Genomic DNA, 23,388 nt, shown 5'->3' on the forward strand with positions numbered 1-23,388 from the left:
CCGTTATAGTTTATAATTTTCTTCATTTTTTTCTTTATTTTCTCTCTTTCTGTCTTTCTATTTGTTCGTCCTCACGTCGTTTCTTTCCTAGAGCGGCTTTATAGTGAGTTACCAGTGTATATATATAATGTGTGTGTGTGTGTGTGTGTGTGTGTGTGTGTGTTGCGTTTTGTTATACGTATGTTTGTGTACTCCTGTGTGCCTATCTCTTGAGAGAGAGAGAGAGAGAGAGAGAGAGAGAGAGAGAGAGAGCTATACTGACACACACATACAACTCACACACATACACATACACACACACACACACACACACACACACACACACACACACACAGAGAGAGAAAGACAGACACACACACACACACACACACACACACACACACACACACACACACACACACACACATCCTTGTCTCACGCCCACTTTTGCACCCTCAGGACCGCGTGAGCCATAACCGTCGCCCTGGCTTCATCGGGGGCCCTGGACAGCAGCAAGGCTCGGCTCCCAACAACCAGGGCGTAATATCCGGCTTCTTCTCCTCCATCTCTGACCAGATATCCAGTGTCTTCAAGATGTTCGGCTGAATGGCTTTTGTCTGTCCCCTTATAGAGTAGACTTGACTGATTGTTGTTAGAGTGAATGTTCTTTTTAGTTTTTTTCCTCTTTTTTAATCCAACGCCGTGTAAGTCTTTGGAAGTTTCCGTTAGATGATCATTGTTATACCCGTTAGCAGTGTTAAGATGAATATGATGTGATGTAATTGTTATCCTCCGACTGTAGCATTGTTCTTAATGGCGGGAGAGATTCAAAGATACGTACCTAAATCGTTGTTATCCCCTTGTTCACTCCCATCATCTGGTTCACTGTTATCCGTTCCCTATCCTCCCTACCCTCCCCATCTCGCCCCTGTCAACACTCGCCGTCAGTAGCTTTGTCCTCAGTGGGAAAGGTTTCGTCGTATGATTTTTAGGCATGATGTTACTGCAGGCGATGTGTCGAGGAGTGAGTCACGTGGCTTTGTATCATAGGGACCGTGTGGTGATCGTAGTAATGCTGCGTTGGGTTGCATTCCCCGCCACAGCGCCTGGAGGAACGCGAGGCCTGCAGCAATGGATTAGTTGTAATAGTATGAAGTGTGTTCTTGATCGCAGAGAGGCTAAGTGAAGCGACGGTTGTAGTAGTCATCGAGTAATGTTCAACTGTTATGCATTTCTCACTACGTTGTTGTGAACGCGAGAGATTTAATAGAAGCACTGGATTAGTGATAAGATTCTTCAGTTTGTTATTGATCGTAGGGAGACTAAGCAGTGACTGTAGTATGGTTCAAGTAATGTCCGATAGTGTTGCATATCCCGTCATATCGAAGGTGACGTGTGAAGCGCTGAATTAGTGGTGAAGTTTGTAGTCTGCCTTGACGCTCGAGTGGAGCAAACCGTCTCGTTTATTTATCGAGATAGAACACGTCTCACGTAGTACAAGCGTCTGGATGTACATTTGGTCGCTGAGAAGAAAGGCACATTTAGTAGAGTAAGTACATACGATAAGGGAGTAACGCATGCATATTTCACCCTCAGGTCACCCCTAAGTTATAGCTGTATTGGGTTAACAAAGCAACAAGACCCTGCAGAAACACATCGGCCGAATTCTGCCACATTGATGCACTACAGCGACCAGAAAGCACCTCCACTTACTGTGATATTTGAAGGAAAAAAATATCGTTGAATATTCGGTTAAATTTTTCAAAATTCCAGAGGCATGAGGAGGATCATTTGAGGCTGTGAGTGTCCCAACATGGCACAAGCCAGCCGGTTGTTGTTTCTTCAAGGTCTCCATTCAGAACCCGTGCAGTGGTGCGTTTTTACTTAAACAGTGACACGTCGTTGCTTTCATATTGTGCATGAAAAGCGAATGAGCGGTGCTCTGCTCAACTTAACTTGACGGATAGGTCAGTTCCTCCTCGTGGCTGATTTACTAAGATGGCATTTTCAATTTATAAGGAACTTGCATCTCTTCTGGTTTATGGAGTGGGTTAAATTTGTTCCGAGAAACTGTATTGTGTTCGTTAAGGAAGAAGACTGGATTCAATGAACACAAGGAAGACTGTTTTTGACTGGTTTACGAAGATTGCGATTTCATCACTTTAAGAAACCTGCATTTACCAGATAGTCATTACACTGGTTCAGTTAATAAATTCCACATTCGATCCTGTGACCATCAGTTGCCCTTCCCTCTTACTCTGACATCCCCAGACCTCGAGCACACTTCCTGCTTTGCTCCAATAACCAACTCAACATTCGTTGGCACTTCTTCACTTGTCATTCTATCTTTAAGTCAAGGAAGGCTGGATTCGGGCTCATAGAATCGTTAAGATCGTCGCAGCTTTAAGCAATAGCGAATCTGATTGGCGCATCAGGACCACATCTGCACGTTTGGCTGGTAGTCCGTTGTCGCCGCATTGAGAGGGAAGGGACGCACTCGTTCAAGTTGAGGTGAAGAGTCACGGCCACCGGTTAGGTAGCGTAGTGGCATTACGGAGGTGAGGTGACAGGTAGACATTCACAAAGCAACTCGTTGTAGTCTGTATAGATATTTATTTTTAGCGTAGTTTCTTCATACCTACCACAGGCCTTTTCAAATGCACATCATCCTTTTCTCTGGTGATAAAGACGAAGGAGAGATATATAGACATGAATATATAAGGAGAAAAATCACGCTGCATGCCTTAATTGTCTGTTACTTTTGACTAATGTGATGTTAGTGTAGGATTAAGTGTGAGCTGTATACTTTATTTATTTATTTATTCAGTCTGGTCTGGAGAAAGTATCGCTGTGAGCGCCTGGGACCAGTTAACATTAGTTTTGTAACCCTAATTGAAAAGTATTGCGGATGTGTTATAGTACATAATGTTAGACCAATAATGAATAAGTACCACATTCCCGTTAGTTTTTTAGAACTGTCAGTAAGTAGCAGTGAGATAATAGTGATGTTCTCTCCCTTTATTATTATTATTATTATTATTATCATTATTATTATTATCATTATTATTATTATTATTATTATTATCAATGTGTAGATCCATTTCGCATACGTCTGCCTTCCATTAAGCTGCCTTTTCATTGTTTAGAGCAACGTAGAGGACGCACAAGTCTCGGCACACGAGTCTCTTTGTCAGACAGTCTTATTCAGCGACGTGAAATCCCTGACAAGTCAAAAAAATCCATCGTTTTTGGGTCGAGAACTGACATTTTTCTTGCCACGGACAAAGGCCATTTATCAGCTGGAGTGACGGTGATTTCTGCCGACCTGTCTGGAATTATGTCGCTGGAGGGCCGGCTGTCAGGGAGGCCGGTGCGCTGTGTGTGTGTGTCTCGGCGCCTCGCCCTACAGGTCCGAAGCGAGAAAGCAACCCTTATCGTTATTGCTGTTAGAAAACGAGACCTGGGTGTGTTCTTTTAGATGTTCATGTGTCCCCGACATGATGTTCGCTGGAGGATCTGGTAAACTGTGATTTTTTTATTATATTACTTAATGTAAGTGTATGTTGATATCTTCCTTTCCTTAGTGCACGTAGCATAATGACCATTTATGCAGAGTGACGTGTCTTCAAGAGGGTTAGGCGAGTGACATGCGGTGTAGAACGGAATTATTGTCCAGAAGAAAAATTATTTGTTAGAGTTATGCTTGTTGATGCTGTATTGACAGAAATGCTGACCAACTATATTTTTACTATAAAATGTCACTGTTTGGTATGTACATGTGTTATTTAAATAGATAATCAACAATACTTGGTCTGCCTTACTTGATTCCCGTAAATGACTCTAAAAGCTTCGACTTCTTAATGCATTCTTGCTTTCATTCATAGGTAATAGACTTAATCGACACACAGCCAGAGAGGAGGATAAAGTATAGCAAGAGTGCTTCACTCTTAACTCCAGTGTTTGGCTGCCATGACATGCTGATCATGTGAGGGAAACTTGCACACAAGAGCTCATGTTCTCCAACACTTAGTTCTCGAAATGGCAATTTATTAAGACCACAGAGATGACAAGCTATCTAGGTTCTCATATGTATATTTCCCGCTGGTAATACAAAACCCTCATTCACCTGTTACTAGAGTCATGATAATATCCTTTAAAATGATAATGACTTCCAGTACACCCAATTTAACTCCTTCAGTACCAGAACATGTTTTGATATTTATTCTGCTCACTATTTGGTTATTTTATACGGTTTCAGGGACTTATATGGGGATTAAAATAGTAAAGACTCTGGCCATTAATCTTCCCTGACCTCTATAAATCCTTGCTAATATAAATAAGATTGTCTAATGATACCCAAATTCGTGGTAAGAATGTGTCCTAGTACTGAAGAGGTTAAAGTACTCGAGGTATGCAAAAAGGTTTGGAAACTCTGTGCCTTGACCTTTGGATCAGCCGTCTTACTCCCACGCGGCGTGATGGCAGACGAGGCGAAGACGACTCTAGGAAACCTTTACCATCGAAGGTCACCAGGTAAGTGACGCGAGAAAACTGGTCTGACGAGTTGGCGGAGCATCTCTTCTTGTAAACCTTATGGTGCAATGCGTTAAGTTTGCTTTTACCTGATTCTTTTCCTAGTATCATTTTCCATATGTGTATTTATTATCTATTTTTCGCAGTCCATACCGCGCTTGGACTTATTTTTTCCCTGCATTGCTTTAAATTCATACACTTATTTACCTTGTCTCATACTATATCTTGACATTGTTTAACTCCTTCAGTACCATGATGCGTTTTCATATTTATACTGCTTACTATTTGGTGATTTTATACAGCTTCAGAAACTCATGTGGGTATCAGAAAAGTGAATTAAGACTCTAACCATTAATCTGTTGACCTCTATAGACCCTTCCTGATGTCAATAAAATGGTGTAATCATACGCAAATCTCAAGGTAAAGATGTGTGCCATTATTGAAGGGGTTAAAACTGCCACGGTTCTTGTTATAGCCACAGCCAAATGAATGTAGTCAGGATGTATCTTATTTTTATAAGGAGAACCATGAGAATCAGGCACAATATAATGGAAATCTGTCGAAGTCACTTGATAACTATAGAGATCCAATAGTAATTTAATTTTTCCTGTGATTATTGTACCGTTTGCTTTTTTTTTTTTTTTTGAAAAAATCTATATACGAAGTGAACTAAAAATAATTCTGTTATTACGTAGTTTCCTTTATGAGCAAGGGAGCGTCATGGAATTAACAAAGCCCACATAGGAGAGATAAACCCATACGTCACTAAATTACAAAAAAAGTCACACAAATCCTGGAAATGAAGCAATGAATTCAATCTCATCTCTGCGGACACAAAGACCTCTGTACAACAAAGCACGACGTCACAGTGAGACATAACACGCAGTCCTGCCTATAAATACCGTTTTCTTTCCCTCGGTCTCAAGCAATGGCAGCTGTCGAGGGTCAGCTGTTGCATCTACTTGACCATGAACATCCTCCTTCTCCTGGCTTTCCACACTTATGTAGTCGGTAAGCTTCTACCCGTGGCTGTAGTGGTGTCTGAGGAGTATTTCGGCCAAAAAAGGAGCTTAGTTCACAGTGAAATAAGGAAGATATGGGTGGAAATGTGAAGTGGTAGTTTTGCATTGTTTGTGAGGTCGAGTATGCACTGCTCCTGTCTGTCTGCTGGCGAATGACACAAGGCGGACGGCGAGACAGAGGACGATGTATTATGTGACGTGATTTATGTGCAGCAGTGTGCCGAATGTGTGAAGTGCTGAGTGCTGTGACAAGTTGTCTAGTGTGTGTTGAGAAGAATTTACTAGTGTGTGTTAAGTTGTGTGACGAGTGTGGTGGTGAACAAGGGAATAGAGTGAGTGCGTATAGTGTAGTAGTGATGAATGAATGAGTAGGTACAGTAAGTGGAAGGTCATGTACGAGTGATTTTTTTTAATAATTTTGTTTTGTTAATGGGTATTCATTGTTCAGGTCAGGGTATAATGGCTTCAGTATCATACACAGTAATTGTGTACAACTTTTTATTACCCATTTTTTGTAGACTTTTTCTATAGATTCAGTGAGGAGTGATTTTTTTTTTATTGTTATTATATTTTAAGGTATTGTGTCCTTGTATGCACTTGTACAACCTCGCCATGGTAGGTGAACGTGAAGTCATTAAGTAAGTAACATTTGTCATTGGTACACAGCAGAACAGTGAATTAGTAAAATGTTTTCATGACTAAAGTACTCATGATACTGTTTAACTGCTTACCTACATTTTGATAAGCTTTACTCATTGGTTAAGTAATAGGTAGATTTGGCAGATACCCACAGAATTAATTACAAAGAACTTTCAGAGAGTTAGACAATAGTGGTGTGCTGTAGAGGGAAGCAGTCTCTCCAAGAAATACATGAAAGCATTATTGTAGGTCAGGGACTGTATCTGTATATGTCATGTTCAGACAACAAATCTAGTCACACCTAACCTAATGAGAGCCATACATCTGTAAGTCTCCCATTGATTTAGAGAAGGCTGAAGTTTTCAAGGATCTACTGTACATAGCCAGTAATTTGTAATAAGGTATTCACACCAGTGTATATATCCATTGTTCCTGTCACATTAATGGTCAGTTGACGTGTATGTGTGGTTAAGTGATCGACTATGGAGCATTTCATTGCATATTTAGTAAGATTTTCACCATAGATTACTGTTACTGTTTTGAGTAATAGGAATATAACCAGAAATAATTGGTTTAAGCTTGAGAAATTCAGGTTCAAAACAGAGATAGAAAGGAAGTGGTTCTCCAACAGAGTGGTTGAAGAATAGAACAGTCTCAGTAATCATGTTAGTGCTGAGTCAGTAGCTTTAAAAAAAAGACTAGATAAACTTAGGGATGGGGATGATAGATGGAATTAACTAGCTTTGCTCATACAAGGATTGCCACATGTAGATCTGACAGCCTCCTGCAGCCTCCCTCTTTTCTTATATTCCTATGTATACATTTGATTTGAAATAGTGCAAGGTGTTTAATTTTTAGTGCAGTGTTGGTAGCAGTTGTGTCTATGAATGTGTTATGGTCAACTCACTAAACATTATTTTGTCACATGTGCCTGACTCTCACTATCCCACAACACATTATGAGCCCAGCTGTGTGTCACCTGTATTACATTCTATCAAGCAGAAATATGAAAATAAATCCAGTACAATATTAAGTAAAAGTGGTGATTGAGTCTATCCTTTGTTTTTTAAGTTTCCCTCAACAAGACTTTTCTTTTATTGTTATCTATATTGCTTAGTCTTCAAATTCTCTTCTGAAGTTCTCTTTTGTCTACTACTAATTTGTGTGAAAAGTATCAACAGAGCACTATTTTTACCTTTCCTGTACCTGTCCCCAGTCAATAGTGTCAGCCTGGTGCCAGAGGTAAGCCAGGAGGGTCTGCTGCAGCCGTACTCCACCTATGCTGATGTCACACTGTTCCACTTCCACATTCCTGATGAGGTGACGAGGGTGACCTGGGAGTTCGCTGCTTTTATGGACGACCCAGGATGTCCTATACGCGAGGTTCACATGTAAGCATCTGTGTGTATCAGGTGTACAGGACTACATGAAAGAATAGACTGTTGGTAGACTTCATTCTGTTTTTCTTCAGTTTATCATTTTTTTTTATCTAATTTATTGTTTCTCTGCATAATTTTCACTGATTTTTCACTGTACATGAAAGAATGGACTATGGAATGTTGGACTTTTATTGTTTTCTTCAGTTGATCGTATTTTTTTTTTTATCTAATTTACGGCAATTGATTCTCAGCACAATTTTCACTGATTCACTGCTGTATTTGGGAATTTAATTTTGTACATCCTTTTATACTGCCAAATAGCTATCAAGATTTCTTACTGGTGAAGGCGAGAATGTGTAGCAGAAATATGAGTAGGATAGAGAGAATGCTGATCAAGAGAGATTGATAGGTAGTGTTAACCCCTTCAGTACTGGGACACATTTCTATCTTGAGATTCTTTTTACAATTAGATAATTTCATTTACATTAGGAAGGGTCAGAGGAGGTCAGAAGATTAATAGCCACAGTTTTTACTATTTTAATCCCTTACATGAGTTTCTGAAGCTGCATAAAATCACCAAATAGTGAACAAAATTAATATGGAAATGTGTCATAGTATTGAATGGGTTAACGAAAGGGAAGACTTGTATTGAAATAGTGTATTAGTGTGGATGAATTGAATGTTGAGAGAATAAGGGAGATAAGGTGAGACTAAGAGATCTTTACCTAGCCATCCAGTGAAGTAACCAAATAAAGATAGATCGAAAACAGTATGTATCTTTGGGGGTGTTAATAACTTATTGTCTTGTACATTTGCAGACTTGTTCAGCATGGAAGTTACCCTGTCATCACTTCCACCAATTCAACACTGCGAGATTACATGTACATCCACAAATCTTCAGTGCACAAGGTATATAATAATTGTGTTAGGTGCGCTCTCTCTCTCTCTCTCTCTCTCTCTCTCTCTCTCTCTCTCTCTCTCTCTCTCTCTCTCTCTCTCTCTCTCTCTCTCTCTCTCTCTCTCTCTCTCTTATCATACAATTTTTTTTCGATTTTTTGCTCATATTAAACAGAACTAGAATTATGAACCAGTACAGTAAGGTCTCGGTTTACATCAGAGTTACGTTCCTGAAACATGACTGAAGTCGATTTTGTACGTAACTCGAGTTTTCGTACATTTCAAAGCATATTATCAAGTTTTCAACCAATCATTGTTTATGGTCATTCAGGTAAGTTAAAGGTTATATTGTTATATTATTTACAACTATATAGGAATATGAAACAAGCTTGTTTTTGTTGTTGATTAGGGCCACGAACGTGAAGGACTGCAGGTTGCCGAGAGGGGTGGACGCCTGAGGCCGCCAGGAGGGTGGGCAGGTCGAATGTTGTGACGCCCACAGGGCGGACAGCTGGGAGCGTAGTGCAGTGCGGTGGGAGTAGAAGCGTGGGCAGCGGGGCAGGAAATACAATAGGAAAGGGCAATAGGAATCAGCAGACATGGCGCAGACGGTGTAAGTGAGCTGCGAGTGTCGTGTGGCCCAGGCGAAGGCTCGGAGTTGTTATTGTTGTGATGGGTGTGTGAGCCCTCAAGGTCGTCAACCTCCCGTTGTCATGGTAACGGGCTTCCCATTTTCTTCTTCCTCCCTCACACACAGCTGCTGCCTCCTTCTCATGTCTTTTAATTATGTCCTCTTTTCTTGTAGCATAATGGTTTTCCTTTTCTTAGCATCACTGCTGTCACTAAGAAGTTTTCTCTTTGGTGCCATTGAGCAAGATACTAAGAACTTGAGTCAGTAAACGCAGAAATAGGATAACACTCTTGCCTGGGGCGATGGTGTGGTGGAACTGAGGCAGGGTGTTATTGTATTCAAGCGTGAGGCGGGCGGTGTGGCGGGCAACCACCAACAATAACAATAAATCCCGCACTTTACGATTTATGAATTTTTTATTTTTTTAATCTTAAATTGCCTTATAGTGGACTGACGTAACTACGAGTTTGACGTAACTTGAGACCGACGTAACCCGGGACTTTACTGTACTTGTATTTCTTGCAGATGTTGACGAGATTAGTATACTAGCGCTCTCTCTCTCTCTCTCTCTCTCTCTCTCTCTCTCTCTCTCTCTCTCTCTCTCTCTCTCTCTCTCTCTCTCTCTCTCTCTCTCTCTCTCTCTCTCTCTCTCTCCAATTTTTTTTTACCTTTGCTCATATAACACAGAATTAGAATTATTAGCCCCTTCAATACCACAGCATGTATTCATATTCCTTCTAGTTACTATTTGTTGATTTTATACAGCTTCAGAAACTCGTGTGAAAATTAAAATAGTGAAGACTATGGCCATTAATTTTCTGACCTCCATAGACCTTTCATAATGTTCATAAAATCGTCAAATCACACCCAAAACTCAAGGTAAAATTGCGTCCCTGTACTGAAGGGGTTAATCAGCATTTATATTTTGTTGCAGGTGCTGACAAGATCAGCCTACCAGCCCCATGATGCAACAGTCCTGGCAGTGTACAGTCCCTTGCCCGGCAGCTGGTTCACTGCCGCCTACATCCCAGACTGGAATGAGCAGATGCAGCAGGAGGTTGTGCTTCCATTCATTGTCTATTATAGTCTTGTTAAAAGGTGTCTGGTTTACATCTCTTGATTCTGGGCAGCTTGTGGATGGTGGTGATGATTTTTCTCCCTTTTTCTTTTAAGAAGGAGGTATCAAGACATTTTTTTTTTAATTAAATTTTTTTTTATCTATATCTTGTGGGCTTTTCACAGGAATTTATGGGCTAAAGGGGATAGTTTTTGGGGTACCTCCTATCTCAAAGCCCACCCGCTAGGAAACCGTTGCCCGAGTGAGGAAGCCCAACCTACACTCGGACCGTGGACAGGATTCAAACCCGTGCGCTTGGAGACCCCTCAGACGCCAAAGCACACTTGGTTCCACTGTACCACGGCGGCCCATTCATTATTTTATCTTTTAGACTTTTGGCTAACTTGACTTTTCTTTTAGGGTGCCAGCATTCAAGTGGGCCCTTTATTTATTTACTTTTTTTTTTTTTTTTTTTCAATATTGTGTTGCGTTGGCTTTTCTCTTACATGAAAAAGAAAAAAAATAATATTAACTGGATACAGAAAGTGGTTGTGTTTTGTTTCCATTTTCTGTTATAGTCTTGCCAAAAAGTGTCTGGTTTGCCTCTCTTGATTCAGTGCAGGTTGTGATTTGTGATGGCGATGCTGATAATTTTTTTTCTCCTTTTTCTTTTGATTAACTTGATACGGAAAGTAGTTGTGTTTTGTTTCTATTTTCTGTTATAGTCTTGGTAAGAGTAGTCTGGTTTTGTTTCTCTTGATTCAGTGCAGGTTGTTGTTTGTGATGATAGTGGTAATTTTTTCTCCTCCTTTTGTTTAATTAATTGGATATGGAAAGTAGTTGTGTTTTATTTCCATTTTCTGTTATAGTCTTGGTAAGAGTTGTCTGGTTTTGCTTCTTTTGATTCAGTGCAGGTTGTGGTTTGTGATGGTGATGATGATGATGATGATAACAGCTTTTTTTTATTTTACTTTCTTTCAGCCTATGTTCTTTAAATTTTCTCCATTATCCTTCAGAGTTTTGTTGAAAAGTACTTATTCTTTTGTTTGATTCTATATAAAAAGCAAGTTGTATTAATGATAATGGTTGTTACTTACCTTATTAATTTCAAAGTTGAAGTTTTATTGCTTTTGAATTTTGTGGAAGATTTAATGCCATAGATGTTGTCCATTGCTCAGTGGTGATGCTTAGTGGATCTATATTAAGAGGGTATATTCCTCCACTTGATTCATTACCAGAATAGAGATGCAACACTATTGGTAACAACTGTTTTTGTCCTGAATCTTCATTATTTTATCTTGTAGTTGGATTATCGTTTCTCTTTCTTTGGAACTCTGAAATGTCTTTTATTTCTTATCATTCTTCTTTTATAAGGAGCATCAAGTCATCTCTATAACTGTAGGGGTCATTTCATTTGTAATTCTTTTAATATGATTCTAAGAGAGTGGTATATGATTTTTTTTTTTTTTTTTTTTTTTTTTATTGGCCTGTGTCATTTATTTACTTATATGAGAAAATAATTGGTCTGTCGTGTATTTCAGGGGATCATCCACAAGTGCCGTTACAGTCTGGGTTCCATTGCTATGTGGAGTCAGAAGGACAAAGTCAAAACCCTCCACATTGGTGCCAAGCAGTCTATATGCACACATGAGAACCTTTCATACTACAGGTGTGTCTGGTATTGCCTACTGTCTTTTGCTCATGCCCAAGTCTGACAAGAAACCAAGAAACATAAAACTAAGATGCATTCAAGAGTGCCAATTTTTACATGGGCAGAAAACAGAAGACTATGCATTTTACATATATTTGGAGAATATTCCTACAACTCGCTCTTCTCTCTCAGATTTTACATTCCCTCACACACCTGGTTCATGCAAGTCAACATCTCCAACTGCCGCATGTTGGAGCGAATCTACGACCACAACTCAGGAGAGCGAATGTTCCGGTGGTGTGTGCGGTCCCTGTTCCTTGAGGCTCGCTCCCTCCCCATCTACAACACAGAGTCTGGTGTGACGAACTTAACAGAAGGTGGCGGATATGTATTTACCGAGACCAGGCCATATGCTGATGCTTATTACTACCTCCTTGTGGATACAGAGGGAGAGACTGGTCTGGACATCACCATACAAACCAGGGGTAAGATTCTACAGAGCTTCTTTTAGTATTTCAGTGTGTCAAGGTGGTTTAAAGACCTCGTATCATAAAATACATGTTTGAAAGGCCATGTGTGCTTCTTTGCGTATTTTTCTTGCTTTCCAGAATGTGGCAATGCATTCAGGAAAACAAAGGCTCACATTCGAGAAGTAAAGTCATCTCAGTACACTGAGACTTCATCCCAACAAGAAGTAGAGTTAATTAGGACCTCTACACCTATCAACATCACTGTGTCGGTCAGTAGTAACTCCCCACACCTGCTGCCACATGTTCCTGAGGATGCTGACCACCACGGGGAGCCTCAGGACAAAGGACACCAGTGCTTCCCTGTCTTGCCTCTCACTCGCATCAAACACGCCAGTGACTTCACAGACACTTTCTTGATACAAGTGAGAAGTGTATTGTGTGCAGTATTGTGTTTGTGTGGTCAGAATTGATATGGTTAACAGTCAAAGTATGATGGGTGTGAATGTGTGACTAAGTGGTGCTTCCTTTTTATCAGGGTCCTGAATGGTACAGTACCTGGCTGTCAGTACAGAGAAACCTGCCAGTGTTCACGCATCTCACCCTCCTTCCCTTCACTGATATAGGTGGAACACTTAACATTAACATTCTTATGGATGAACTACTTACAGTAAGTAAATGCACAGCTTTGTTTGTCACAAGTTTATTCATAACAACAATAAATTTCTGCAGAATATCTTGTCAGTACTAAGAGGAAGAATTACTTTATGCCTTTGCTTGAAGTGTTGTCATTTATGGATAGATAACATAAAAGGAAATAAAGAAATCTTTAGTGATTATATAGTTTCTGAGGTTGGAAAGAATCCAATATTTTTTTTTTTTTTTTTTTTTTTTTTCTTTATTTGCATTGTTAACTTAAAACATTTTCAATAATTTTTTTTTTTCACTTTTTTCTTTATTTGCATTATTAACTTAAAACAAAGGACAAAAATTATTTTGTGTATCTTAAAAGATTTGCAATTTGAGTCTCCATAATTGTAGTTTTTTGTGTTGACATTATTTGCAGGTGCAAGCTTCCTTTTGTGATTATAGAATATCCCCACCAGAAGGACTGTGTTAGGAGACATGTACTGCACCTGTGATAGTGGTGACTCTTAATATTACAAAGATGATGATACTTACTATCAACATTGTTCACTGTTTCAGAATGCCACTCACCAGCTGATAACGGTGATGGGATGTGTGAGGAAGGGTCGGCCACCAGAGCTGAGGAACCACTCCCTGGTGTGTGACGACGACTCCCTCACCCTCAACATAACCTCTGCCTCCAGATCCACCATTGAGGACCTCATCCTCATCCCCTTCCCTGAGCCAGACATCTGGTTCCTGGCACTCCAGCTTGTCTGTTACTACGATGGGTCAGTGGCTCTTCAGTGACTTGGTTCAGAGTGGTAATAGAATAATTAAACTATATTCAGTAACCTGTAAGGTACACTGTACTCTTGAAAGAATCGAACTTTATACTGCATCATCTCTATTGGATTTATTGAATATGTGGAAAAAAGGAATATTGATGAGGTTAATGGTATTACAGTACATGTAGACTGGACTGAATGACCTGCTTTTTAGAGTATCAGAGTATCAAGGTGATTCTGGTAACAAAGGACAGTGTTAATGAGGAGAGCAAGAGATGGAAGAAGATGTGTAGCATGGATTAGCTTCACTTGTCTGCCACCATAGCAACCATAACAGTTTTTCTTTCTACAGGTATGAGTCGCCATGCATCATTGAGCAAGCAATGGTGAGTCTGGACGTGCGCACTCAACCTTGTGTGTTTGCCGGTGAGAGTCCTTGTGGTCCCCACGGTCTGTGCCAGGAGACTCACCGCGGCATGTTCTTCTTCACCAGCTGTGTGAGTTGTGTACCTTGTGATGCAATGAATGCTCCACTGCCTCAGTTTGATTGCCTTTATTTGGCTCTAATAGAATTTTTAAGTGTGTTATAATGATTTTGCTGATAGCTTAGCAAGGATTTTGCAACATCTTTGAGAAATTTATGCTTCAGAACCCTGCTAATGATCTCCCTGCTTCCTGAAATATCCATGGAAAGAACAAACAATTTCAGAATACAGGCTTTTGTGCTGCAACACTCTGTACTAATTTTGATGGTGTTAATGTTTTACTGCATTGATAGTTAGGAGTGTAGCCTGTAATGGGACTCTGGTGTGATAGATTCCTCTTCTTTTCTGCCTAACTGTAATGATATTGAGAGTGGTGCATGACTCTTCTTTCAGATGTGCACTGAGGGATGGCAGGGATGGGGGTGTGAGGATGGGGATGCAGCGCGTGGCTGGAGCACTATGTTGACTGGAGTGTGTCTGTTAACACTCAGCAATGTGTTCTTCCTGCCACCCACCATCATGGCTCTGCGCCGCTGCCTATACTCACAGGCACTTCTTTTTAGTGCCACTATGGTTGCCTCAGTGGTCTATCATGCCTGTGACAATGAGGTGAGTAGGAGAGAGAGAGAGAGAGAGAGAGAATTACCCCATGTCTACAAAGAAGCAGAGATGGAGACAAAGACATTCATCCCTAATAGTAAAGCTAAAATTTACATGAGCACACACCATTTTTTGTCAAGGGGTCTTATGAAGCACATTTGCTCTTTCCTCCACAGGTCATGTCATACTGCCTCACCAAGTATGAGGTACTCCAGTTCACCGACTTCTTCTTCTCCCTGTTGTGCTTTTGGGTGACGGTGGTTGGGCTAGGGGGCATTGACCAAGTCCTGTGTCCACTGCTACACACTTTAGGGGTGGTGATCATCGCTCCGGCCGTCCAGTATAGTCGCACTGCCCTCGCCTCCTTCACTGTGCCCATGGCTATTGCTGCAGCTATACCTGTGAGTCCATGTATTACTTGTATTACTGTAGCTTTTGTAAGACAATTTATGAAAACTGTAATTTTTTTATATTTTATTTATTTTTTTTTTTTTTATTTATTTATTTATTTTTTTACGTAGGGAAGAGGGCCAGCCAAGGGCAAAAAAAAGAAAGTTAGAAAAAAGCCCACTTGAGCGCTGGCTCTCCAAAGAGTAGAAAAAGTGCCAAAACCGTCAGCCAGAATTAGGGGAGCAAATGCCTCGATACCTCCCTCTTAAAAGAAGACAAGTTGTAGGAATTTGGAAATACAGATGCAGGGAGGGAGTTCCAGAGTTTACCAGTGAAAGGGATGAATGATTGAGCATACTGGTTAACTCTTGCATTAGAGAGTTGGACAGAATAGGGATGAGAGGAAGAAGAAAGCCTTGTGCAGCGTGGCCGCAGGAGGAGGGGAGGCATGCAGTTAGCAAGATCAGTAGAACAGTTACCATGAAAATAGCGATAAAATATAGAAAGGGATGCAACATTTCGGCGGTGAGAAAGAGACTGAAGACAGTTAGTCAGAGGAGGGAGTTGATGAGACGAAGAGCTTTCGATTCCACCCTATCAAGCAAAGCTGTGTGACTGGAACCCCCAAACATGCGAAGAGTACTCCATACAGGGACGGATAAGGCCCTTATACAGAGTAAGCAGTTGGAGGGCGAGAAAAACTGGCGGAGACGCCTCAGAACACCTAACTTCATAGAAGCTGTTTTAGCAAGAGATGAGATGTGAAGTTTCCAGTTAAGATTATGAGCAAAGGACAGACCGAGGATATTCATTGTGGAAGAGGAAGACAGTTGAGTGTCATTGAAGAAGAGGGGATAGTTGTCTGGAAGGTTGTGTCGAGTTGATAGATGGAGGAATTGAGTTTTTGAGGCATTGAAAACTACTAGATTTTCTCTGCCCCAATCGGAAATTTTAGAAAGATCGGAAGTCAGGCGTTCCGTGGCGTCCCGCGTGATCTGTTAATTTCCTGAAGGGTTGGACGTCTCTGAAAGAACGTGGAAAGATGTAGGGTGGTATCATCAGCGTAGGAGTGGATAGGGCAAGAAGTTTGGTTAAGAAGGTCATTAATGAATAATAGAAAGAGAGTGGGTGACAGGACAGAACCCTGAGGAACACCACTATTAATAGGTTTAGGAGAAGAACAGTAGCCGTCTACCACAGCAGCAATAGAGCGGTCGGAAAGGAAACTTGAGATAAAGTTGCAGAGAGAAGGATAGAAGCCGTAAGAGGGCAGTTTTGAAATCAAAGCTTTATGCCAGACTCTATCAAAAGCTTTTGATATGTCTAACGCAACAGCAAAAGTTTCACCGAAATCCTCTAAAAGAGGATGACCAAGACTCAGTAAGGAAAGCCAGAAGATCACCAGTAGAGCGACCTTGACTGGCGATCAGACAGAAGATTGTGAAGTGACAGATGTTTGAGAATCTTCCTATTCAGGATAGATTAAAAAACTTTAGACAAGCAAGAGATTAAAGCTATAGGACGGTAGTTTGAGGGGTTAGAACGGTCACCCTTTTTAGGAACAGGCTGAATGTAAGCGAACTTCCAGCAGGAAGGAAAGGTAGAAGTCGATAGACAAAGTTGGAAGAGTTTGGCCAGGCAAGGTGCAGGCACAGAAGCACAGTTTTTGAGAACAATAGGAGGGACCCCATCAGGTCCATAAGCCTTCCGAGGGTTTAGGCCAGCAAGGGCATGGAAAACATCATGTTTGCTTTATGGATTCATGTCTGATGATTTTTATTGGATGTGGTTTTCAAATCTCTGTTACTCCCACCATTTACTAACTTAACTATTTTTTAAGTGAAGAGGATGTATCGTGCATTGTATAACCAGACCTGAAAGGGCAAATCTGTTTAAAATCTTACTCTGTTACTCCCGCATAGCTCCACATCATCTCCCATAACCAATATTAGCATTGCTTGTGCTTTTCATCCACTCACAAACCCATTCCTGCCCAGATCCTTCATGTTGTGTACCAGCGCTGGAGGAAAGGCTGCTGGCCCTCCCTCCAGGCACACCAGCTGCTGTATCGAGCCATTGGTGTGGCTCTGGCACTCACTGGCCTTATGCTCTTTGGCCTGCTGCAGACAAAGGAGAACTATAAGGTCAGTCTGTGGGGATCAAGTAATGTTATTCTGGGTCACTTACCAAATCTTTGTTACTTATCATGATAAAAAAATATTGAGATTCTGCAAATGAAAGAGTTCTGAAACTACCCTAAAATTATTTGTGACAACTCTTGCCTTAAAATTTCCATCGTTATTATCTGAAAAGAAACCTTTACCATTCACCTTTCAGTACGTGCACAGCGCCTGGCATGTGTTCATCGCACTCTCTCTCGTCTTCCTGCTTCCGTCCCACACCCCGCCCAAGCAGGGCCCCGCCACCCTGAGCCCCATCACTCGACAACCAATTTCTCTGCCCGGTGATGACGCAGAGCTGATCGACGTTGGAGAAGCGATGCTAGACTACACCGCATCATCGCCCGTCTTCCATGTTACCTCGGATGTTGATTTCTTGTTGACGGATAGCGAGGAGGATTATCAAGGACCAAGTAGTAATAGTGAGTAGCGTTTGTACGTACGTGCAGCTATCCAGTCATCTCTCATCCCTCATGTAAGGCAGCCGGCACCAGGCAGCTGGTGTGTGTTCGGGATGCTGGACGTTCCTTCTCCTTTACGGTGACTTGCAGACTAACTACTATCTATAAACACTAATTTTGATTGTTACAAACTGGATAATTTTTTCCTTTGTCCCATTTTCTGAATGAAGGCCATTTTTTTAATGGGAATATTTTTATCTGAAAATATAAAAGATTCTTTAAACGTTTATTAAATTTTGAGTATTTGAAGATATCACTTTAATGAAATTTCATAATTGCATTTAATGCATGATTTTTTCTTTAAATTAAAAAATTAATCTAGAATTGTTATGTATCACAATTGAGATGACTTTCACTTGGGAGGTGCTACCCTGATGTTAGATGTTGGCCTGACGTATGGCATCTCCCTTCCTCTTCCATTACTGCCCCATTCCTCGCACCATCATTTGCCACGACTGGTTTATGTGGAATATTTACAAGACAAAATGATGAAGGAATGTATGGTATCCAGAACACACCTAAAGATAAATAAATGGCTTTACAGTGAATCTGAAAAGTTCAGTCTCAGTTTGCAGAATTTTGAACGACTTAAACATTCATATGAGATTGACTTACTTTTTAAAGGTCCTCTATTCTCATTCCAAGTAAATTGTTCAAAACTTTGTCTAACTTTTCTGTATTTTTCTGCCTCGTTACAGTGCAGGTGGTGGTAGTCTGTTTGGTAGTGGGTGGCCCATATCATGTTTGTGTATATGGTACAAAGTTGTGAATGGTCAGAGGTGTGATCTATACTTGGCATTCCAAGTGAAAATAATTCCTTGTCCGATTTCATGTGCTCTGAGAGGCCTTCAACAGTGTTTTCAGAATTTTTAGAGAAAATAGTTATGTACTTGCAGAAAATTGTGAAGAGAAGAGTGTACTTTTGTAGTCCCTTGTGGTTTTGATGTGAGACTTAGACCACTAGTTTGTGAGAATAAGTTGTGATGGACCCTAGACTTTAGACATTTTGATGGTGATAAATTTTAAGCTTTGAGATGGAGTGAATGTCAGTTGTGAGGAAGAAAGATAAGCTGAATTTGTCTGAAAGAAATTAATAGTTTAAAAAGTAAGGAGATGGAACTTAGACAAGAAATGTTAAGATGAGAGATTGTTGGATATGACAAAAGGGCCTTTAAGGCTGTATCACAATGTAGCACACTGTAAATGTGCTAAGGGAGCAAAATATGCATTGTGTTGTATGTTTGGGTAGAGCAGCATTGCTGATCATATTAACAAGAAAAGGCATAATTCAGGAATTTTATTCCAAATTTTGTATTCAGGGACACATAATCTCAGACAAGAATTGATAATTTTTAAGAAAGCGTGATTGTTTGATGCCACATTGCCTGCTGTGTCGTGCTGTCATAAGCACTTTTGTGTGGCAGACAATTTATTTAATAGATGCTATCGGATTCTATATGATTGATCTTTTTACCAACATATTATGCCTGTAGAACTTCACCCAGTCAGTGGAGCACAGTCCAGGTACACAGGTTTACCTTCAAAGGTAAAAAGGTACATCATGGTACATTATAGGAAAATCTGTCTTTTAAAGCAGGAATTTCCTCTGAGTGGGAATCTATAAGAATATTTTATAGATAAGGATGTCAGAATATTTGTTGAGATTAACATATGTATATGGGTAGCATTTTGGTGGATATTAAGATATTCAGAGACTTTTGGTGGAGTATGATCTCATTTTATAGTCAGGGCTGACTGCTTAGTTGTAGAATTTTTCTCAACTTGTGTTGAGAAATGGTGTTGGGTGAAGAGATGCATCAATAACCCATTAGTGTTGTTCTTTTGTATTGTCAAAAAAAGAACATGGAAAACTGCAGTTTGTAAAGAACACTGAAGATGAAAACCATTATCATGATATTGATTGAGAATAACTTTGTTTTTGAGGTTTACACATTTGATACCAATCATCATGCCTCATCAGTATGATGGAGAAAATAAGATTATTCTAAGACATCACAGTAATCAGTAATTGTAATGCCTTACTCCCTCTGAAGGGAGATGAGCTTGGCAGACAAAGCCACAGTCCTGCCTTCCAATGCACAAATGCATTTAGTTCATGTCACATAATGAAAATCTTGACCATCTCATCTTGATCCCTTCCATATATCCAAACCATGTGCAAACATTCCATTTCAAGCAGTCATTTTGTAAACTTTAGAGACTAAGGTACCTTCCATCAATATCAAGGTTACTTTGTCTTCTGTACATTGTGTAGCTTTTGCCTTTCATAGTAGTCATCTTCAGCTGCATATGTGTAGACTTCATATAGGTAGATTGATAGATTTTGATGTACTTATAATATATAAGAGTATATTTCAATGGATTAACAAGTCTCAGCTATATATTGAGGTGCCTTCTCACACCTGGTGCACTAAAGTCTAATCACTTTACCATGTCATGTCAGGTGATCAGCATGAGTCACTCCTGTGTAAAGCTTTAAGGAGAATGTCATGTCTGACTGTATAATTAGGTTGATAGGAGATTTGTGTGTGAATGAAGCAGAAAAAGGTGCAGTGTATGCTGTTTTTCAAACATTAATATGTACCAGCCATACATACCTGCATATTGCTGAGAATTGCTGCAAGATCTGTCACAGCACTGTACATTTATATGACAAAGTGTTCAATAGATTTCACAAATGAAGGGCATTGTGTGTGTAGCAGCTGATACTGACTGCTGCAGTCTCTGTGACATGTGTGTGTGTGTGTGTGTGTGTGTGTGTGTGTGTGTGTGTGTGTGTGTGTGTCTGTGTGTGACAGAATCCTCAACAGAACAATCTGTGATTGAGAGAAATCTCACAGTATTATATATAGACCACCTGTGCGCCTGATAAGGTACTTAACACTATGCCTTGGGACAGGAATCTTGATACTCTTGTCACGTGAAGCACCTCGTTAGCTGCCAGTTGTCAGCACAATGTAATGCAAGCAACTTTCATAACTCATTGTCAGCAAGAAAATTTCCTGTATTAAAGATTCTTTTTCTAATTATTACTGAGGAAGGTAAAACGAAGCTTTTCAGTACAGAAAACAGTACAGAAAAATGCGTATCTTAATTTATGAGCTAAATAGAACAGAGCTCTTTGTACTTTAAGCAACAATCTGTTTGCAAATAAGAAAAGAAATAATTGTTTTGTCAAAACCATCATTTCAAGAACATCACTTCCATAATGCCAGATGTTACTGATATATACACACATGAGGATTGCCATACTTATGTCTGCTTTACAAACTAGATCAGCCTTTCTCTTCACAACACTGAGTAACACTATGTAGTTATGAGCAACACTTGAGTAACACTATGTAGTTATGAGCATTGGCAGCAACGAGCTTGCATTAGAACAGCCTTGAATGTTGGCAGCTATGAGGTGCAGCTAATATTTGCACTAACAAGCAACTATCACAGAAATTTGCTGAGCCAGACAGCTGCTGCTGCTGCTGCTGCATATGAAAGCTTTCATAAAAAAAGAATAAATAAAAAAAATAAATAATAAGTTGTCACAACTGATCTCCTGAATTAGTTACCTCATGAGAAAAATTCCTTATATTGTCAGAACACAGAAAAATGGCCAAGGCAATATAAGTACATTAAACTGTCTCATAGTGAAGTTTACTCTGGAATAGTATGAGTTTTTATTGTATTTAGGAAGCTTTTTTTTAAGTGCAACTAAGAAAAACATTTTTTTTTTTTTCTTGTCTTGTCTTGCTAAGTACTGCTTCACAGACATACATAAAGAAAAAAGTCCCTGTTTCTAAGTGTACATGTTAATATGCAGGCCATTCTTGCCTGGACTGCCTCAAACAACCTTGGCATTTATGTACCTTTATCAGGAGGACTTGTGGTCTGTCACTTTGTATGACATCTTTCCTGTTGTGTGTGGTGTGCTGCTACTGCTGCCCTTGTATTACTGTTGTTTGCACCTCACTTGTTTGGGAAACAAGTGCATTGAAATGTTGCTACAGGTGCCATTTTTCACAAAGGTTCATGGTCCCTTGTGCCATTTGAGTGTGGCAGAAGCATGGAACTCTCTCAGTATCAACATAGCATACTGAAGGTTCTGCTTTGCTTATTATTTAAGAAATAACATTATTGATCTAGTCATTAGCATTATGTCCTGTAGTTTGTCACTTCATGATAGTGAATAACATCTATGTTATAGCAGAGTACTTTTCTAGAAGTTCAAATCACTGCCATAGAAATATTCTTGTTGCACACAGTATGAGTTTGGGAAAAGACTCTCTCTCTCTCTCTCTCTCTCTCTCTCTCTCTCTCTCTCTCTCTCTCTCTCTCTCTCTCTCTCTCTCTCTCTCTCTCTCTCTCTCTCTCTCTCTCTCTCGTTTCAGGGCTCTGAATGTTCCCAACAGAGGATATGCTTGTGGAAACTCATGTGCACAGCTAATGAAGCACTGCAGTAACATTGTGTAATGGAACAAAACCCTTCCATAATTCATAAATAGACATGATTGTGAAAAAAAAATTGACAAAGACAATTTTTTAAGGTGTACACGATTTACAAAAACCCATTAAAAAGTCCTGTTATGCCCCCATGGCATAGCACTATTGTATGTACCTTTGGTGGCTATTAATATATACTGTTTCACACTGTAAGAAGATATTTTTCTCTGTGTCCGTACTCATAGTGAATTTATATCTGTATAAAAAAGAACACTGATTCACGCAGTATATACATATATTAAAAATTATATTGAAGTTGTTTCTTTGAATCTGCCTTCTGCAGTGATTTTTTTTTTATCATTATGATAATACTTTTAAATATATTTACTAAAGTCATTCATAGAAGTTGGAGGCAGGCTCAATTCTGCCATTGTGTGAGGCTGAGGACCAGAAATATGCTAATTGTAGCATGACTTGGTTTCTTCATTGTAAGTGGAATAAGAAGATAATATATGGAACAAAGTTTCCCTTCCATCTGCATGAAACAATATTCTTGTGCAGCAAGTATATTCCTTCTTGACACTGCCCGTGCGAGTGCCCAGCCTTTCCCTCACCCCATTCCTCTCCCAGTCACCCAAAGCAAACTAAAGTGAGGAGTGTTCACAGGGTTTTAGTGGAGGGAATGAGTGTGCTGTCTCACCACCTGGCTATTGCCACCATTATTGCCAACCTGGAGAGGCTGGGCATGTTGACACAGAACCACTACAGCAACACAAAGCACCTCAACACCGGCCAGGAGTATGATGCACTTCTCAGCAGTACTGCATTTCTCCAAGTGTTGAGGTTGCAGGGGGTGTGAGACAGGAGAGGAGAGATATTAGTGTTGTGGTGGTGAGGGAAGAGATACAGGGAGCAGGGAAGGGAAGTCACTAAGGGAGGTGAAGGAGATAGTGGAGAAAGAAAGGAGGGAATGGTAGAGACTATTCATTTTTCTCATGAATAATGATAAAACTAATAATTTTCCTTGCATCAACATTTGCCATTCATAAAACTAATACTTTCCCTCCTAACCATAAATAAAAAAAACATTTTCCCTCCTAAACATTCATAAAACTAGTAATTCTATCACAAGCAGCAATAAACATTT

At 40.0% G+C, this 23,388-nt stretch overlaps 2 protein-coding genes across 10 annotated transcripts in view; both read left to right on the forward strand.

Moving 5' to 3' along the window:
- LOC123510544 (carboxypeptidase D-like) overlaps positions 1–3,785 on the forward strand; it is a 44,880-nt gene extending 41,095 nt beyond the window's left edge. For 7 of the 8 annotated variants that reach the window (XM_045265805.1, XM_045265801.1, XM_045265802.1 and 4 more), the window contains one exon: positions 439–3,785. In XM_045265805.1, the coding sequence (XP_045121740.1) occupies positions 439–585 (147 nt within the window). In that variant the 3' untranslated portion in view covers positions 586–3,785. The remainder of the gene's footprint in view (positions 1–438) is intronic. The other variant, XR_006676539.1, reaches the window with a different exon arrangement.
- A 1,605-nt stretch (positions 3,786–5,390) lies between these two features.
- LOC123510521 (transmembrane protein 8B-like) lies at positions 5,391–22,556 on the forward strand. 2 transcript variants are annotated; one of them, XM_045265755.1, is made up of 14 exons: positions 5,391–5,523; positions 7,390–7,564; positions 8,371–8,461; positions 10,015–10,137; positions 11,679–11,806; positions 11,981–12,273; positions 12,397–12,680; positions 12,794–12,925; positions 13,462–13,673; positions 14,023–14,167; positions 14,549–14,764; positions 14,932–15,156; positions 17,143–17,289; positions 17,483–22,556. In XM_045265755.1, the coding sequence occupies exons 1-14, from the start codon at positions 5,481–5,483 to the stop codon at positions 17,753–17,755; spliced, it is 2,487 nt and encodes an 828-aa protein (XP_045121690.1). In that variant the 5' UTR covers positions 5,391–5,480; the 3' UTR covers positions 17,756–22,556. The 2 variants fall into 2 exon arrangements, with proteins under 2 accessions (XP_045121690.1, XP_045121691.1); XM_045265756.1 differs by lacking the exons at positions 5,391–5,523; positions 7,390–7,564; positions 8,371–8,461 and adding an exon at positions 8,921–9,062.
- Positions 22,557–23,388: the final 832 nt, after the last annotated feature.

This window comes from Portunus trituberculatus, chromosome 29 (genome assembly GCF_017591435.1).
Source record: "Portunus trituberculatus isolate SZX2019 chromosome 29, ASM1759143v1, whole genome shotgun sequence".
Classification (NCBI taxonomy): domain Eukaryota; kingdom Metazoa; phylum Arthropoda; class Malacostraca; order Decapoda; family Portunidae; genus Portunus; species Portunus trituberculatus.

Excerpts from the sequence above, each read along its gene's own strand:
- LOC123510521 (XM_045265755.1), top strand. The coding sequence starts at position 5,481 with ATGAACATCCTCCTTCTCCTGGCTTTCCACACTTATGTAGTCG. Across the intron at positions 11,807-11,980 it reads GAGAACCTTTCATACTACAG|ATTTTACATTCCCTCACACA; the intron begins GTGTGTCTGGTA and ends CTTCTCTCTCAG. Across the intron at positions 13,674-14,022 it reads CTTGTCTGTTACTACGATGG|GTATGAGTCGCCATGCATCA; the intron begins GTCAGTGGCTCT and ends TTCTTTCTACAG.